The sequence below is a fragment of the Phoenix dactylifera genome, chromosome 10, assembly GCF_051530095.1.
Source record: "Phoenix dactylifera cultivar Ajwa chromosome 10, Ajwa_hap1_PhDact_Kaust_v1.1, whole genome shotgun sequence".
NCBI classification, from domain to species: domain Eukaryota; kingdom Viridiplantae; phylum Streptophyta; class Magnoliopsida; order Arecales; family Arecaceae; genus Phoenix; species Phoenix dactylifera.
In genome coordinates, this window is record NC_143199.1 from 24,600,474 (window position 1) to 24,619,477 (window position 19,004).

Genomic DNA, 19,004 nt, shown 5'->3' on the forward strand with positions numbered 1-19,004 from the left:
GCAGTACAATTCAAGAGGTGTTAGTTATTGGAAAGAAAATTAGCAGCTAAGATAATAATTTTAACAATGATAAGTTCATTGATGAGAACAAGACATGTCAGAGACGGATAGAGTAAGGGATTAATGGATTCTTCGCTGTGATCTACCTTATGTAATCTAAGACACTTGTCTAGTTTTGGCTTGTCATAGAGAAAAGTTCGTCGTTTGTCCACCTTTAGCTAAGCCCGTAAGGCTTCAGTTATGCTTTCCCTTATCCTTTTTGGTAGCTTCCCTTTTATTTTCTTTTTGATACCTAATTGTGCTCCCTTTTTTTTCTTCTGATCTCTTTTTGGATGTTTTTATATATATTTTTTCTGTCTGATAAATAGGTTGGGTTTTCTCCCCTTCTTTTTTTTAAAAAGGTGATCTTATTAGTGACAAATAGGAGCATTCACCAATATTTCTCATAAATAAAAATGTATTATACGACAGAAGCCACCTAAACTTGCTGAACCATTTAATTCATAAATCTATCATGTATATTGAGGCAGACTAACTTGAAGAGAGAGATTTTCAATAGCTTGCACTCTATGAAAGACTATTCTATATATACTTCTACCAATACGCCTCAGGATTTTGAAAACCCAAATATGTTTCCTTTTAGAACTTAAAAGATTGATATCTGTATGCCCTTTTCTACAGGAGGGTGATACTAAGATGATGAGATGTCAAGATATCTTAACCAAAATAAAGGCTTAAAAAAGAAGATCATCATATCTGAATAATTCAATTAAGAGGTATACCAAAAATGATATAAAAAAACTAGGCAATGTTACATGAGATTAACTATGGCATTATAAAATAATTTAATATTTATAAGTTAAAGTATATCATAAAACATTTAAAGGACATTTGAATTTCTTGACTCATAGTCTAATATAATAATGTTCCCCATATTGTTTGTGTACATGTTAGTTTTTCTTGCGCAAATGGAAACAAAAATCTTTGCTGTCTAATCTTTCTTGTAATCTAAGCTATCCAAATTTACTAAGAAAGGCAAAATGAATCAAATGAAGACAAATGAATGGCTTCAAGGAATATTCTAGGCAAATCAAGGTCCATTTTTCAGAAGCCCCCTACCAAGACACCCCACCATCATTCCCTTCCCTCCTCCTCCTCCTCCTCCTCCCCCCCAACCCTCCCCTCACAAACCAACAATCCATGAGCTCACTGCCCACGCAAAGAGAAGAAAAACAGAACAAATCATCCCAACTATAAAAGCAGCCTCAGTCTTACGTTACATTTCGCTGAATGCTCCCAACGGCCTTCCCAATGCTAATCTCCCACTCAGTTAAATGCATCTGAAAAAATCCGACCCGCCGGTCGCCGGAGAAGGCTTCCGACGCTCCTCCGACCACCCTAGCCGAAACCCTAATCCCCTATTATCGCCGGAGATCCATGGCCCCCACAAGCGCCCCAGCCCCACCGCCACCTCGGCCGCCGCCGCCGCTCGCCGCTCCCACACCCTGACCTCTCTCCGGCCCACCTACTCCGCCGCCCCTCCCCGCCCCGACCTCCGTCTCCTCACCTCCTCCGCCGCAGCTCTCCGGTCCTTTCTCCGCCACCTCCTCCGCCGCCTCCGCCTCCGTCTCCTGCTCCTCCTCTCTTTCCCCTCCCTCTACCTCCTCCTCTCCTCCTCCGCCGCCGGCCGCCCCTTCTTCTTCGCCTTCTTCTCCGCCCTCGCCTTCTCTTCTGCCCTTCTCCTCCTCGCCGCCGTCTACTTCAACCTCCTCTCCCTCCCCTCCCTCCGCCTCCTTCTCTCCCGCTCCAAATCCCTCCTCCCCCTCTACCATCACCTCCCCGGCCGCCGCCTCCCCGTCTTCTGGTTCATCGGCAAGCGTAAATCCGACAACCGCCCGAGTTCTGGGTTCTGGGTCCGGTTCTACAGCAATGGAGATCACTACGAGGGGGAGTGCCGTGGCGGGAAGTGCTCCGGCAGCGGGGTGTACCACTATCACATGAGTGGGAAGTATGAGGGGGATTGGGTTGACGAGAAGTATGACGGGCATGGCGTCGAGACATGGTCTCGGGGAAGCAGGTACATGGGGCAGTACAGGCAGGGGCTCCGGCATGGGTTTGGCGTCTATCGGTTCTACACCGGCGATGTGTATTCCGGGGAATGGTTCAATGGGCAGAGCCATGGGTACGGGGTGCACACATGCGACGATGGGAGCCGTTACGTCGGGGAGTTCAAGCTAGGGGTCAAGCATGGGCTTGGGCATTATCATTTCAGGTAAGGATTTCGTGGAACTTATAACTGCATTGCATTAAATAAATGGGCTTTTGGTTCTTGATGTTTCTTGGGAATGTGTAATAAATTGATGTTTGGAGTACTTCGAATTTATCTTTCTGGCTGAAGATTTGGGCTCGCAGATTCTTTTCTTTTTGGCAAAGATCTTGCTCCAAATGTTTTTTAAAAAATTGTGAATTGAATCGGGATTTTAATTTCTTGGATTTGTATATTTGGATTTGCAGTTACCACATCTGATTAGACATTTCCTTGTTCATTCTTACCACCTGCCCTTGTTGCTGCTCCTTTTCTTTTTCCAGAACTATGTGGTAGGATTCTAATTGTGTGTATTGCATATATGGATGGGTTCAAGTGGGTGGTTTTGGTCGTTTTTGGGGTCATTTCTAGTTTATCCATTACCAAGTGATTGATTATTGATGACCTAGACAGAGACTAGTCATAATTTCATTATCAATTAAAGTGAAAGTTTAAAACATGGTTTCAGTTCTGGTTTGTTTGGGTGTGTGGAATATTGCTTTTTGTAGTTTCGGTGGTTTTGGCAATTTTGGTGTATTCAACAGTTCAACTCCAAGATTCAGAGTTTCGGTAGAAAAAGGCAAAAAGAAAGATAAAAATAGAAGCAAAGTAAAAGAAGTTAAGGAAAGTTATTAAACAGCATTCAGAGCATTTTCTGATATATAGATAATCTATTTGGTAGTTTTGATAGTTTTAGGTTGAAGTGAATATTCTCATAAAAGTAAAATTAATAAATTGTACCTTGAAGATATATGCTATTTAATTGTCGAATTTTAGTTGGCCAAAAAAAGTTCGTAGTTTAGCAATTGTGAAGCTTCTCCATGCCAAGTGTGATAAATTTTCTTCATCATTTCTTTTTTTTTTTTTGGGGGGGGGGGGGGGGTGGTGGTGTTAGAACTCAACTATATTTGACATTTCTTTCTCATAATTTTGAGGTTTAAGCTATTATTTAATTAATTACATCTTTCTATAGAATGCTAGATATTCTAGATATAAGGAGATATGTTATTACTGCAAATGGTGGTGTCTTGTAGTTAGTTGTCTCCATTAGTCTTTATTAAGTACTCTAATAAGGGCCTTTTTAGAGGCCTTGACCTATCAAGGGTTAAATATATCATCCATTCCATCATCTAACTCAAGAAAAAGAAATGTAGAAGCTATCAAAAATTGACTATGTAGCTTATGTACTTAAAGAGATAAAGAAATAGCTCTATATGATAGTAAACTCTAAAGTAAGACTTCATGTCCATTTGCGTTCTTTTAGAAATTCAAAGGATAAGTTTTTGAATATCAATGCATGCGGTTGATAGGGTGTGGTTCTCTCTTCCTCGCTTCCGTCCGCTATCAATTGATTCATAGTTAATTTTGGACAGTATTGGCTGAAATTGGCTGAACCATTGAAGCAAGACCGAAATTTTAGTCAGTGTTAGACAAAAAGAACCGAAACTATTGAACTTGATTGATACCCAAATTTGGGGTCGGTGTTGGGTCGATCTTGTTTGAAGCCAATCCATTTCAGCCAAAACTTAAAAACTGAAATAAAAGTATTCGTGTAAGTCTTCAGTTCCTTCTCTCCATTTCCTTTTGCTCATGCTCATTTCCCTTGTCTCATACCCATCTCCTTGTTTCCTTCCCCATGCTCTTGGATTACACTTAATATTTACTTACAAAGTCATATATTCTTCATTCACAGTTGTTGTGATAGATCAGTTCACTAAGAAATTTTCTGAAATGGAAACCCAGATTAATGTATTGAATTTTGAGATTTTTCTTATTACTAGGTCCAAAACATGGAAAAAGAGGGTTACTGTAGATGGCTTTGACATAAATGAATCATTGCACATAGTAAGAAAATTAAAGGAAAACCAAAAGTTTCAGGTTTCCTTTATAGTCCTCCTAAATGGAAGCAAAAACTTTGATTGCTATTACCTTTGAAAAAATTCACTATCCTCCCCTAGTGGGAGGCGCGCAACACTGGTTTGCTATTACCTTTGAAAATTGTCTAGGAATAACAGAAGCATGTGTAGTTCAACAAAGTTGGGGGGGCTTACTGATTTCTTGTACTGATCTTAATAAAGAAAGTTCCCCCAAAGAAGATATTTGTTTAGCTGCCAAAAAAGAAAAAAAAAACCCATGGAATGTTGATGCATGTCTTGTTTAGACATAAACATGATCATGGTCTAGGTTTTAGAAGCTTGGGATCGGAGAACTAGTATGCCAAAATGAGCTAACATTTAATGCGTAAAGGGTTTTGATGATTGGTTTTACACATAATAGAACTCTGAAATTTAACTCAAATCTGCAAACATTAGAGATGGAAAATAAATCCATGTTCTCGAACAAATTGATACTCCCAGGTTGATGATATTTACAATCTGAGGCTAACCTCAAATTATAAGTGAGGCAAACAGAGGAAAAAATGAAGCCGCAGAAAAATAACTAGTAAATACTTCAATTCAAGTCATAATCTGATGAAAGCATAATGTTAGGTTCTTCTTTGCAGCTTAAAAGCCTTCTTCCTCAATTGTTTGTAGCCTAAACAAACTCCATTATCCTTTCATAACAAAGTATAATTAAAGAATTTCTGGAAATATCAAAATTATAATTCCATACCCAACAAAATGACCTTAAAAATCAGTTCTACCATGTTTAAAGATCCTTAGTCCTACTTGAAATAAGACCTTAAACACAAAGAATAGTTTAAAATTGGGTATTAAAATTGAAACGAGATACAACTACACAATGTTCTCTCAGAAGTTTATGAAGATTTGTATAACTTAAAAGCAGACTCTTTATGACTAAAGAATATTAAGAAAAATAGTATCATTTATTGAAAAAAGACGGCCTATCTATCTTCATAACTTAAAAAACAAGCTCCCAAAAGTTGACCTAAGATCTATTGTCATAATATGTTTCAGTAGTGCAAATATCATCTGAGAGTTTCTTTGAATGTCACCAGAACACTAGAATCACTTTTGAACTATAAACTCTATTACCAAATTATGTACAGTTAGACTGCTGGATGACTGCTGCACCTAGTCTTTATTTTTTTGAACGGGGAAAACCCACCCTGGTTTTATTAAGAAAATGAAAGAGGAGTACAAAATCCTTTAGAAGGAGGAGAAAATAGGTAGGGAGAAAGAGATGGGTTGAAAGAAAGAACCAAGAAGATGATGAGTTGAGGGAAAGGAACAGCACAAGACACATAAGAGATGGGGTTGGTGATCTTGGCAAGAGCAAACTTTGTCCAGTCTTTCAACATTTTGGTAATTATGCAAAGTAAATTTTCTTTCTTACTGGCCTTGTTGGTGAAATTGATCCACTTGTTGTTTTCAAGCATAAACATTAGCACATGACAAGAGATAGAGCTCAAGCGTAGGGAAACTAGGTTGATTTTTTTTTTGGAGGACCAGGGCCCCAGAGGGTGGTAAAGGGTTTCTCCAACCTTTGAAGTTTTCCAAATGGAGCGGAAAGGAACTATGAAGTCAGTGGTCAGTGGTTTCCCATAGTCTTGGGCAAAGCAAGCAGCATGGAGGAGCCAGCCACTTACATTTTGAGACATGTTTTTGGGTGAGAATTTTGTTGTAGAAAGCTAGTAAGAAAAATTATTGAAGTTTAGAGGGTACCAATGCCATGAATCGATTTGATGTCAGTATATATTATTATGGCTTTGTTTAAGAATTTGTAATTTGATCTGATCGAGAAACCATTAGAGGCAATCCATCTCCAAATGGCACTATCAACAGAGTTAGTGAGATAAGCATGTGGAGACACTGTTGAGGGAAAGAGGCTCCTCAACAAGGGAGTTGTCCGCTTCTCTTTGGAATTTGGGGCAGTCAAGTGGTAACACCACCCACAATGTTAGCACAGGAGCCAACCATGGCATTTGGGGTTCTCACAAAGCTCAGATAGGTTGGAAAGAGGGCATTCATCAACTTACTTCAACCAAAAATGTGTAAGGGTACCCTTCCCAAGCTTGAAGCTGCTAAGATTGCAAAGAAATGTGTTTCTTTTGAGAACACTACACCAAAGGGATGATGCAGAGGAGGAGAGTGAAGCAAGAGGACTACAGCATATTCTTCTTCTCTAATAGCTTTTCCTAATATGGAGTTCTCATGTATCATGCGATGGAGAAAGAAGATGCTTGTGCCATTTGTTTGAGAGTATTATTGAAATTTCTTAATCTTTTGGGGCTAGGCCACCCTCATATTTAGAGAGACAACCAACATTTGTTGCAGCTAACACGGCATGATCCACTGTTCACTGTTGAAGCACCTTTCTAACAGAAGCTTGCCAGATTTGACTGATTTGATCGAAAACCTAGTTAGGAAGGTAAAATGCTGACATAAAGTAATAAGGAAGGACTGAATTTATGAGAGTCGATATATTGCTAAATGAGAGGAACTTGGCTTTCCAATGGTTGAGTTGTTTGTTGATGAAATGTAGCCAATTTGTCTTTCAAAGAGGGTCATCATGGACCAAGGAGACCAAGATAATGCAATGGAAACTCACCGAGTTGGTAGTTGAATATCATGGCCGAGTACCTTCGACCTCGAGGTTTTGTCCTAGGCAGTTGAGAATGCTCTTGCTGATATTTTAGGGCAATGACCAGTTGAAGGAATGGAGGAAGATCTTCAAGATAGAAATGTGGATTCTGCCGGCTTCACAAAAGAGTAAAGTGTTATCAATGAATTACATCACCATCGCTATCTTCCACCTTGTGGCCTAAACCAGAGAATAGATTCAAAGAGGCAGCATAGCTGATAATGCATCCCAGGACATCACCATGGGGATAAAGAGGCTCAGAGAAAGAGACTAATAGTGCATCCTTGACCATAATGTGCAACTTGATCATGTTATCTACATGCTATGTATATGGCATCCTTTTGTTATTTTTTTCACCATATAGGTTTTAGAATTACTAAAGTTTCCAACTTCTAAAAGGTAGAGAAAAAGAAAATTTGAGGTTTCTTTGGAGTTAAAAGAAAGAAGCAAGTCTTCCTATTTTTAAAACCATTTGTTAAAATCTTTTTTCTGAAATGTTCTAGAAATTGGATAGTTGAACTGATATGTATGGATTTGGACATGTTTTTTATCACTTGAAATGTCTTTTCTCTACGTAGATCCCTTTCATAATGGACTCATTTACAAACTTTGCAATTCTTTTATATAAAAATTTTGAAAGAGATCACAAATAATCCTATGATCTGCATTTTGATCCATGATCTAGTATGATTTAACTATCGTACAGTTTATACCTTGACCATAGATATTCACAATGTCTGACCTTGCTTGTTTTTAAGTTATGCAATATTTGTATGACCTAGACACTTGGCACTATATAGCCTAGGTGTTCAATAAATCCATGATGCTTTAAATTTCCCAAAAAAAAGCCACTCAGCATTTGTTAATCTAAACATATATGCATACTTTTAGCTATGTACATACTACATTGGTTCTAATGTTTCCAAGGCATAACTTAGTTATGTCCGATGCTGAAATATGATAATGACTTTTCCTAGTTCCACACTTTTTTATTGCATTCATGTATTTTAAAAAAAAGGTCAAGCGACTAAGATAGCTCCAACCATAGACCAAAAAAATATTTAGTTCACTTTTTTTGGAAACCCATTCCTTTTGGAAAGCAATTCCTTCAGTTATCACTTGATGCATAGGTAACATCTCCTGAAAGTTTGCACTTTTAATAGGCATTTTAGACCTTATAGATCATGATAAGCCAGGTGGGTAGTGGGTTATCGATTTGGATGTCCAACCATGTAGTTTGACTACATGGCATAATTAGGTTGTTTATGTCTTGTGAACTTGAAAGCCATTCACAATATTTTACCTAAGATCCTATCGGTTCGATTTAGGCCGAAATTTGTAGAAAATCAAAAATAAATATCAAAGTTGAAATCTATACCAATCATGAGTGAACATTTGTAATGCTTAGAAACAATAGATCATCTTTTGGAGTTTCCTTACCCATACACTAGAGCCTTGCAGATGTGATGCACATGCTCAAGCAAAAGTCTAGACTGTGAAGGAAGCTGATTGCAGTAAAAAACAGAAAAAAAGGAAAAGGTGGAGGCGGTCCAAGAAAACAGCCTTTTAGATAAAGGAAATGCTGGATGGAGTGGTTACTCATTAGAAATTGAAAAAAGGACAAAAACTTAAGTGAAGTTATGTGTGAGGCTGGTTGGGCCCCAAGTGAAATTCTATATTTTTGCAATAGAGAAGGAATTTACCCAAGGACCAAGGCTCTTTTTAAGTTGTCAACTCAAATTATTATCTCAAATTTCTTTCAATCAAAATCAAATAATAAAGGAGCTCTATAATTAGTCCATTTAAAATTGAATTAAAGACAAGATTCTTAAACTAAAGGAACATTATTAATTGATAGGTAAGATGCGATGCATTTGTACTATATACATTCAACAAATACCTCTGTCTTTTCAGTTGAATACATGAGGTAATTATACATCATGAGATGTATATGGTTCAGGATGGGGCCATTGAGCACCTAGATTGTCAGCCCACGATCTACTAGCTTAGGCGTTGCCCAAATTTGAGCTAGGCCTTCATTTTTGAGCCCCGCCTCAAGCTAGTCAAAAGATATACATTCACTAAACTATAGGGAAATGGTAATGACAAAGTAGTTTTTACTATTTTTAGAGCAAAAAAGCTATAACTTATATAGATGGACAAGTATGCCCTTGAGAAAAATAAAGCACCGAAAAGTTTTCATTAACTTCTAAGTTGTCTTTCATGGTCTTATCCTCTCTCAAGTTAGATGCTCCATCGCCATTTTCTAGGCCATTACCTGCGCGGCAACTAACTGCATCGAGGCCATCTGTGCCTTGGACAAAGACCATAACAAGAAAATTATCCTCGAGGAGGGTGGTGTCCCCCTTTTCCTCCACTTTACTCTTTGCTCTCCTCTATCCATCTATCTATCCATGCCTAGATTGTCGCCATCACCGCTCTCTCCAACCTCCCCACTATCACCAACCATCGCCAACCCCATCACCATCCCCCAACTATATGTGTATAGCTTGGGACTAGGTGGAATGATGATGAGTCCAACTCTAGGTATCCTGTGGTGCCCGAGTAGATGGCTACAAGCCAGCAAAAAGGGGATGTTGAGCTATTTATTTGCTACAAATGAAAATGAAGGAGATGAAAGTAAAAAATGATGAGTAAGCTAATTAGGGATTAAGACCAAGCTATGCTCCTCTATGAAGGGCTAGAGGGGCATAATGGTAAATAAAATTTTAAGCTTTAACATTAGTAAAAAATGCTATGACATTATCATTTCAAAACTATAAAAAAATTGAATTTGTTCAAAACCAAAACTGAATCACAAGGTTCACTTTAATATGAAAAGATAAGTGAGCTAGTATCCCATAAACCTTTTGTCTTCTATGTCTCTTCTGAGGCAGTTTTATATTACTTACCATATGAAGAGCTTTAATTCATCAAAGTATTTTATGATAAGCTTTCAGTGGATCAAAATAAATTTTGATGTTCATTATACAAATTAAATAAAATGAATTTTTTCATCCTACTCTAAGAAAATGCCATTCATTGTGACACGTAAATTGCAAAATGCAAACCTAGATGCAGACCAAGTGAATCGATAAATTGGGTAATTATTAGACTACTTGATAGACAAGTTGCATTGAGCTGATTGTGGGCTGGCTTAATGCAATTTGTGCATCTCTTTGTCATCTTTCTGTTTTCTATATACTATTCAGGATGCTATAAAAAGGAGATGGATGGCTTCGATCCCCTCTAGATAAAATAGCATGATCATTTTCTTTTATCTTTCCCCATCATAGGTAACCATGCATGTCAAAACAAGGTCAGCGATATGTCTTGCTAGTAATGGAGGGCCATGGGCTTCGTTTGCACTTTATAAGCAAAAATCTCAAGCAAGATTGTCTTTTTTAGTTAAGGCGTTTACGAGGGATTTTTATTGTATAAACTTTGTTTTTTTCTTTCTATTTATATGTGTAATTATTTAATTAGAGTTGTGGAAAGATTCATTTTGGTTTCAGATAAGGGTAGTCCTAGTGCCATGACATCTAACTTGACCAAAAAGGGAAGAAGGGTCTATGATGGCTTTTATTGTGATTTTGGAAGATGCCTTGTTATATGGTACATAGAATTGCACATGGTACATACATAAGGAGCGCTCCAATAAAGGCTATTATATAATAATGGTCGTCATTTAATTGGGGAAAGGCTGAGGACTGCCATATCTAGGTGACAATGAGTATAAAAGTCACTAACAGTAACACAAAGCTTTGCAAGTTAGCGTGTGGTCTGTGTTGATTGGGTAGTGCAATATTTCCTCCTTTATTTCATGCTTAGTAAAATACACGGTATAGCACAATGTCTGTCATGTTATGATATCAATTCACAAATGACAAAGAGTATAATATCTTGAAGACCAGTTGTGAATAATGGATAGGTAAAGGTTCACCTTAACCTGCATCCTTGATGTATAGTTGTGTGGGATAAATATAAGGTAAATATATAGAACATTTGGAAATCAAAAAAAAAAAAAAGCTAAGAAAAGCATAACATGTGATGCTAATGCAAGGAGCCATCCCAGTGTTATGCAAAAACTGTCGATATTGAGCAAGAAAAACAGCTTTGCTACACTGTGTATTTTTATTTTTAGAATTTACAATAAAAACTAGCATTTTTATTTTTCTTTTCTTTCATGTTGCAATATGTGCAAATTGTTTACACGCTACAATATGCTGTTTATTGATAGGCATTTGACTGTTTTTTAGACTTTATATGCTTATTCAAGTGCCCATTTTATTAGTTACATATGCATACTCGAAAGGTTGTTTGTTTAAATATAAGATATACACTAAATATAAATATTATTTGATAATAATTAAATTATTGTAGTGAAATTTGGTTTTGTAATTAGAAAGAAATATGCATTGTAGGCCATGTAACATTGAAATTTTGACTGAATCAGTAATCTGGCATTTACTTATTTATTTATTTTTGCCAATAGGACTTTAATCATCTTGTTGGAATCCCTGTCCTCTAAAAGAATCTGATATTTTTTGACACTTCCATGTGCAGAAGTCGGAAAAAGTTAGATGAGTAGTTTAGTTAAAATTTGATGACCTAAGTCTCATTGGCAAAAATAAAGAAATAAGTATATGCCAGATTATCGATTTGGTCAAAATTGTCTAGTTGCATAGGCTACTTTTCATCTTTATTTGTTGCATAACCAAGTTTCAGTACATATTCAATTATTATCAAATGATCTAGTGTCTATCTCGTCTAAGGAAAACAACATCTTGAATAAGTGTATATGGCTGGAAAAACAACCATCAAATAAGTATGCAGTCCTGCAATATAGTAACTGAGTCACTACATTTTGTAAAGTTTCGTGGCATATTGCATCATTTAAAGAATTGGCACATAGTGACTCGAGGGATGAAAGGAAAGAATAAAAAGTACTGCTAATGTCTAGGGTTGGGCCAGGAGCGTCTCTTAACGCCTTCTTTTTTCTTTCCATCGGAAGTTATTTCACAAAGATTTGCCATGGTGTCTCAATTCCCAAGTGATCGCACCAAAAACTCGAGTTCCTTTTAGATTTCCTTCTTGATCAATGACGACCGCTGTCCGTATCAAGGTCATCATCAATATCGATATCGTCACTATCATCAATATCGATATCATCAATAAGATAACCTTTATGCTTGTCATCCAGGAACTATTTTGTCTAAAAGACAGAAACTAAAAAATGAACCATAGCTATTATTTGTCTATTATTAACTACTAATATATTATATAACAATCATTACAATGGAGTTACAATTACATTTTGGCCATTTATTATTTTGGTATTCCTTATATATGTATAACATAATAGGGAATCTCTCAAAATCATTATGATTGCTTCTAAAACATTAGAGTTATCCATTTTTGGAAGCAAGTTGAATCTTCTTCCATTCTAATTAAATAATTCATACTACTATGTTGAGAGAAAAATAATGCCTTAAAAAAAAGTGCTTTTGTATGCAGCATTGATGAAGCAGGCTAGTCCATGTAAGATCTATACCTGTAGGGGTTCAAAACAAGCTCATGACACTTGACCTCTAGCCAAAAATTCCAACCTTGTACTATGAATCCCATCTATGAGAGGGAAAAATAACCACAAAGTTTTATTTAAAGGGGATCAATGCAATCCATCTCCTTCTTATATCAATTTTTTTAAGATAAGACTGAATATCATCTGCATGGTATATGAAAGATACAAGAATATGAGTTGATGGAGGAAAGAAAGGTTTCTATAATACCGTTTATTGTTATAATAGTATGGCGAGAAACGATGGCAAATAATGAAGTCATGATGCTATGTTTAAGAAAATCACTATTAATAGCACTAAGAAATTATTTTAAAATTATTCAATCAAAAAAAATAATTTTTCCAATTGACAAATGCAACTAGTAAATAACAGTTGTTACTCCCATTATGGCCGTGGAAATGGTAAAGTAATGACCATTATTTAAATATCCATTGTCGATATATATCATAACTGACCTTCTACTATAACAACTATTATAATAGTCCATACTTTAAATGATGTAGGAAAAGAAGAAATTAATTGGGAAATAAAACAACATCAGACTGTATGATTTTGATAGAGAAAGGAAGTAATGGAGGGTGGAGCAGTGGAGAAAATAGGAAAAAATCATTAGTATAAGTAGTGGACCCATTCGATCCAAAGAACTGAGTGAGTGCTGCGACTCGAATCCATGGACCAATGATGCTGGATAGAGGCACAACTCAGCCATGCAAGATGTTCCCACAGAAAAAATTGAGCAAAGCAAAATAAAAAAAATACATAGAAGTGTATCAGTAACAAAAAAATAATTGCATCAATGTTAATAATTATGAGAATTGATGATTAATAAGTGCTTTGTAATACTTAACACCTAATAGAAATATTTGTAACATTACTAATGGATTAGTATTAGTGACAATACTGGCATCTTGCCACTTGAAACTTGCATCTAGAACTATCAATTGATTCGAGTGGCTTGAACTTGGTTCCAGCTTAATTCAAATAAGCTTAAATCAAGCTTAATTTTACCATAACTGAGCCAAGCCCGAAACTAGTTAATCAGCTCAAAATAAATTTCAAGCCAAGCCTAATAACAACCTGGCTCAATCAGGCTTGGCTTGATAATGCTTGAATCAATTTCAACTTGATGGATGTTATCAAGCTTAAATTAGACTTGATCAAATGACAACCAAGTAAGCTTGATCTCGATTTTCAAGCTTGTAATTAGTCATAAGTCAAGCTTGGTTCAATTATACTACTATTTGCATCTAATCCAATCATCCACATGAACACACCCTGCCTGCAAGGGCCCTCATAAAAGTGGGCATGCTTTACTCAGTGAGCTGCATATAGTAATTGCATATAGAGTATCTCGTGGGGTCAAGGAATTGCATCCGCATATGTGATTGTATAAACCAATTTTTGCAACACTATATAGGCTCCCCTTGTCCAAAGTTTCTTTGTGTAGAATTTGAGAGAACTACATGAAGGGATAATGCTATGTTGAGAACAGGTTAGAAAAAACACACAAACCATGATAGTTCATGCCTTGCTGTATAAGATAAAACTGAGTTCTGGGCTAACTTAGGCATGTATAGGGGTGGTGCCACGGGGTGGGGATGGGGTTTGGGGAGAGTGGATGCCCTCATTGACCTAGATAGTCTTTTACCCCTCCCATTTTTGTGCATCTCTTGGTGTAGCATGGAATGCCCTACCAGCTCTACCTCCCTCCCCCACCCTCACAACTTGTGCAACTTGCAGTGTTGTGTGGGCCCTTCACTATTTTCCACTCTCATGTTAAGTGTGAGAGTGCGCTGGTCACCTCACCCTTGAACCCACCTAGGTCCACATCAAATAAAAAAGAACAAGAAAGAAAAAAAAAAAAAGAATGATATGGGGACTTGTGTCATGTTAAGGAACATTCCTTTTCAGCTAACCTCTTTCAATTCCCAATCTCTCTTTCGTTCTTAGTAATCTAGGAGACTAGGACCATAATACACTTCATCTTGTTCTTGCCCTTCCTATCCCTCCCTTTTACCAATACCATGATGTCGCCCCCTCTCTCTTTACCAGCCAACTTTACAATCTTTTAGGGCATTGAGGCTCCAACACTAATGATGGCTGACTAGCGCCTTTTGGATTGTGCATTGTAGGATTTTTGATGAATTTCTCTATGTATGCTCCTTGCTTCCGGATAAAATATCCATTTAATATTTGTTTTCACTTTGTAGATATATGATTTATATCTATGGTTAGGCTGTCCAAAAGAGAAGATTGCTGGGTATTGAGGAAATAGTTGATGCCCTTGATTAAGGTTCGTCGTCTCGGTACCAGACCCTATACTAATGCCATACTAGCATAGTGTCGGTACGGTACAGAATTTTTTTGGCATATCGAGTGTTGGTATGCCACTCATACCGGATACCGGTACCGAACCGGTACGGTACGGTGCGCCTCGTACCGTTCGGTTCAGGCCGATACGGCATATCATGCCCTTGATTATTAAGTATATAAACTAAGGGCTCCTTTTTAACTTTTATTGACATTAATGTTGAAATCCTACATGTGCTATAGGAAGAAAAAAAAGAGTGGTCTTTATTAATCTTGGCATTTATCTATTCTAGTGTCCAATAGCTTAGAGTTATCCCTCATTGAATACATCAACATAAACAAAGAAAATCCAAAGTCGCAATTAAAAATTATTATTTTTGCACAAACAAATAAATAATTAAGTATAGGGTAAATTTAAAACACAATATTCTGTTTCAGTCAACCAAACAATGGACCTATAGTAAGAAAATACATTAGTTCCCCTCCGATGTGGAAATCTTGGCTTACCTTGGGATTAAGTTGACTTTGTTAATAATACTTTTGGTAACATGTTTGAATTTTATCTTAAACTAATAACAATTAGTTGTGATACTTAAATATAAACTTTCAGACATTTCGGATAAATAATTTTTAGTACTTCAAATAGTTGTACTTTCACTCAATTTGAAATATCTAGTGGTTCTCCACTCTGGGTATCGACACAACCCAAGCACTGGTAGTTCCACTAATCAATAGCTAAGAACTTGTTTAATATGATATCGCATTTTATCGTCTAAAAGAATCCCACTTAAAAACTTTGAGAATTGAAAAATGTGTAGATAATAATGTATGGATTTTGAAGAGACAAAAGCCAAATGCAAGGCTTTCAAATGCTTATGTCCTTTCCTTACTAAAAGAAATTTGCTTAGAATTCATTTGAAAAAAGTTTGGTAAAATATATTGATTGTCTGTTTGTACTTGATTTCTTTAATGAACTTGGGTAAGAAATGTAGGCTGTGTACCACATCTCATGCAAAAGTACTGTGGGTTGAGATGTACAAGTGATATCTAGCAGAAGCTGGAAAGAATTTCCCCCTCGTTAACCCATCATGGCATCCCTTCTGTCCTGTCTTCCCCTTACTTCTCTCTCTCTCTCACTCACGTGATTGCTTAATTTACTTCTATTGTTTGCTAAAAGATCATTCGTACCTGCTGCTCTATCTTTTTTGATGCTGAGATCTCATGTGAACTTATTTTTCCTACCTGTTATATGTGATCCTATGATAGATACATCATTTTTCGGTCTTAATGTCATGGTTGTTGCATGAGGTTTTGGATTTAGTGTGCTCTGGAATTTCTGGACAGCTAAAAAATCTCCCTTCTTATCTTTAGAACATGCTAGTCAACCCTAGGAACATGATTTAGCAGTTCCAGCAGTCATGTTCGGATTTACTGCCTGCAGCAATTTTGTGGACAGCATCCAGAGATATTTTAAAACCATAATGTCCTCTTAGAAGAGCCTCCAAATCATCTCTTCAGCTGTCAGCAAAGAAAATGGAAGCCTTACGGATACGAGAATTGGACTCTTGGCAGATCTGTAGAATCTTTAAAATCTCTTTGTAAAATTATTCACATCCTGAAAAAAATGTGTTTTGGAATAATTTTTAGAACATCTTGAAGCATTCTCTGTCTATTATTTAGAATCACCCGATGGAGATTCTTATTCATAAAGTGTTTTAACTGAGATGAGTTCGTCATTTGATCAAACTTTGTTGTTCCTATGGTCCTCCTGGTTTTGTTGTTGTTTTTGTTGCAAATCTGGGTATTACCAGAATAATAATGTGCTTCCATAACTGACAAAAGTAATATGTCAAACAGTAGTTATATATGGATAATTTTGGCCAGACATAATGACATGATAATTCTGACAACTGAACTGATACTTGCTAAAGGAAAGAGACCTCTAGAAAATGAAACACTGACATTTAAATGAATTATATGGCCTCCTTGACTTGCATCCAAACCTTTTGAATAAAAATAATTGGTCTATTCCCCAATTTCATTGTGCTCAAATGCTACCAACAGCCACCTTATAAATGATAATTATTAGTGTATCAAACTGGGGTCCAACCAATTCTAAAATATGAAAATACTGGGCCTGAGCCCAGCCACTTGACACCTATCAATATTTAATGACTTTGTCAATTGGTAGCAATCAAAGTTGTTTCATGATTGCAGTTAGTCTTTACTATTTCCTTTTTAGCATGTCTTATCCCACCTATATGAGATTACTCTGGATCAAAGTGTTACATTGAGGATTAATAATCTTTTCAATCTAATGTCCTAGTCAAGGAGCATTTTGCAATAGGGGGCCGCCATGGAACCTAGAAGTTAGTTGCAAGGAATTTTTATTTTCATGTTAGATAGTTCATGCATATTCAACCGAGAAATCCAGACTTCCCAAGACTGCTTGACTCGGAAGAAACCTAGATGATGAGGCATAATGCTGAATTATAAGGCAAACAACAAAATAAAGTCGCTACGCAATTGCATCTAGTATATGTTTCAATGTACCGAAACTCGCATGCTGTGCTAGAAGCAGTTCTCTGTAAATTCAATTGTTTAATGCTTCATTGCCAACTTCTAATTATCTATTTCACACAGGAATGGGGATACCTATGCTGGAGAATACTTTGGAGACAAGATGCATGGTTTTGGAGTTTATCGTTTTGCAAATGGGCATCAATATGAGGGTGCCTGGCATGAGGGCAGAAGACAGGGATTGGGGATGTACACATTTAGAAATGGGGAGACACAGTCAGGTCACTGGCAAAATGGTGTTCTTGATATTTTTAGCACACAGAACATCCTGCCTGGGTCTTCAATTGCTGTCAATCATTCCAAAGTGCTGAACACAGTTCAGGTAACAAGACATTAGTTTTCCCCTTCGGTAGAACAAGGCTTGCTACTTGTACAAATGACAGTTCTATTACAGTTTACATTAAAAATTAAGAGGCAAGTGAATTTAAACATGAGATGTACAGTCATGCTGATTAGCCTTCATATCATCAGGAAGCGCGGAGGGCAGCAGGAAAGGCATTTGATGTTCCCTGGGTTGATGATAGGGTGAACAAGGCTGTTGCAGCGGCCAATAAAGCAGCTGAGGCAGCCAGGGCTGCAGCAGTTAAAGCTGTTCAGAACCAAGCCTCCAATGATGGTGTTGGCATCCCAACCCTACTTGTGGAAGACACCTTGCTTGGTATTGCGTAAGTTCAAGTCAGTGGAAGCAACATTTGAATTAACTGATACCAAGAAGAATTTTCCGGCTGTGCATTATGGAACTCCTTTTATCTTCAATCCTTTTCTGGAGCATTAGATAACTAATCCTTGCTCAAAGTCACCTCCAGTTGATGACCGACTGTGGTCAGGGTTTTCCTTTTGTTCTTTTTTTAAATTCTTATGTGTAGATATTATGAGTGGCCATCAATGTGGAGAGGGTAGGATTTTCCCATAATTTTACGTTGTTTTTTTTGTAAAAAGAGTCTTATTAAGTACATGTATGTGAATTGAACCTCATTTTATGAATTGTATTGTATGTAAAACAGAAATGTTATCAAAACAAAGAGTTGTCTCAGACTAGCATTTTGCTTGGAGGCAAATACTTTTGCCTTATTCTTTATTATTCTACTTCACAGACGATGTTTATTTATCATGCTCCAAGGTTGTTAGTGGGAGACATACTTAAATTTTGATTCAGAGTATTCCTTGGGTTATGGTGGTGATGCTGATTGAAAGTAGATTTGGATTAATCTTTACCAGCAGTTCATGTGTCTCATTTTTGTGCAGCAGTGTTATGAAAACCCATGGGACCTCTGTCTCATATGCATATTCCATATTTCACAGCAGGGGCAGGGAAATGTCTGCTTGGCCTGTAAGTCAAGCAATTCATGTGTTGGGTCCAAAGGCCATCAGATCATATTGTTGCTACATGGTTCGTTTGCTTTCTGCATAAGTTGCTTAGGTTATGTAGACCAACTTTCTTGGGGCTGGTTTCTTCCTTTTCGCTTTTCATTCTGGCTGGTCAAATGCTTTCTGATAGCATCAACTATGGCTGGATTAATATGTGATGCTCTTCAGAAGACCAATCAATCAAATTGTGACAATATTATTATTATAAAAATATTATAATATACTATTAATAATATAAAAAATAATATATTTGATTATATTGTATTATATTATAGTCTATTATATGATTATATTATAATAATATAATATTATTA

At 36.7% G+C, this 19,004-nt stretch overlaps 1 protein-coding gene across 1 annotated transcript; it reads left to right on the forward strand.

Annotated features, from left to right (window-relative positions):
- The first annotated feature begins 8 nt into the window (after positions 1-8).
- LOC120104430 (uncharacterized) lies at positions 9-18,355 on the forward strand. The gene is made up of 3 exons (XM_039115588.3): positions 9-2,272; positions 17,386-17,644; positions 17,794-18,355. Exons 1-3 carry the CDS (start codon positions 1,335-1,337, stop codon positions 17,989-17,991), a joined length of 1,395 nt encoding a protein of 464 aa, XP_038971516.2. The 5' UTR covers positions 9-1,334; the 3' UTR covers positions 17,992-18,355.
- The last annotated feature ends 649 nt before the right edge of the window (positions 18,356-19,004 follow it).

What these genes read in the sequence shown, in the direction of transcription:
- LOC120104430 (XM_039115588.3), top strand. Translation starts at nt 1,335, where the DNA reads ATGCATCTGAAAAAATCCGACCCGCCGGTCGCCGGAGAAGGCTTCCGA. An exon ending in CTTGGGCATTATCATTTCAG is followed by an intron (nt 2,273 to 17,385) that starts GTAAGGATTTCG and finishes TATTTCACACAG; the next exon opens with GAATGGGGATACCTATGCTG. An exon ending in AAGTGCTGAACACAGTTCAG is followed by an intron (nt 17,645 to 17,793) that starts GTAACAAGACAT and finishes TCATATCATCAG; the next exon opens with GAAGCGCGGAGGGCAGCAGG.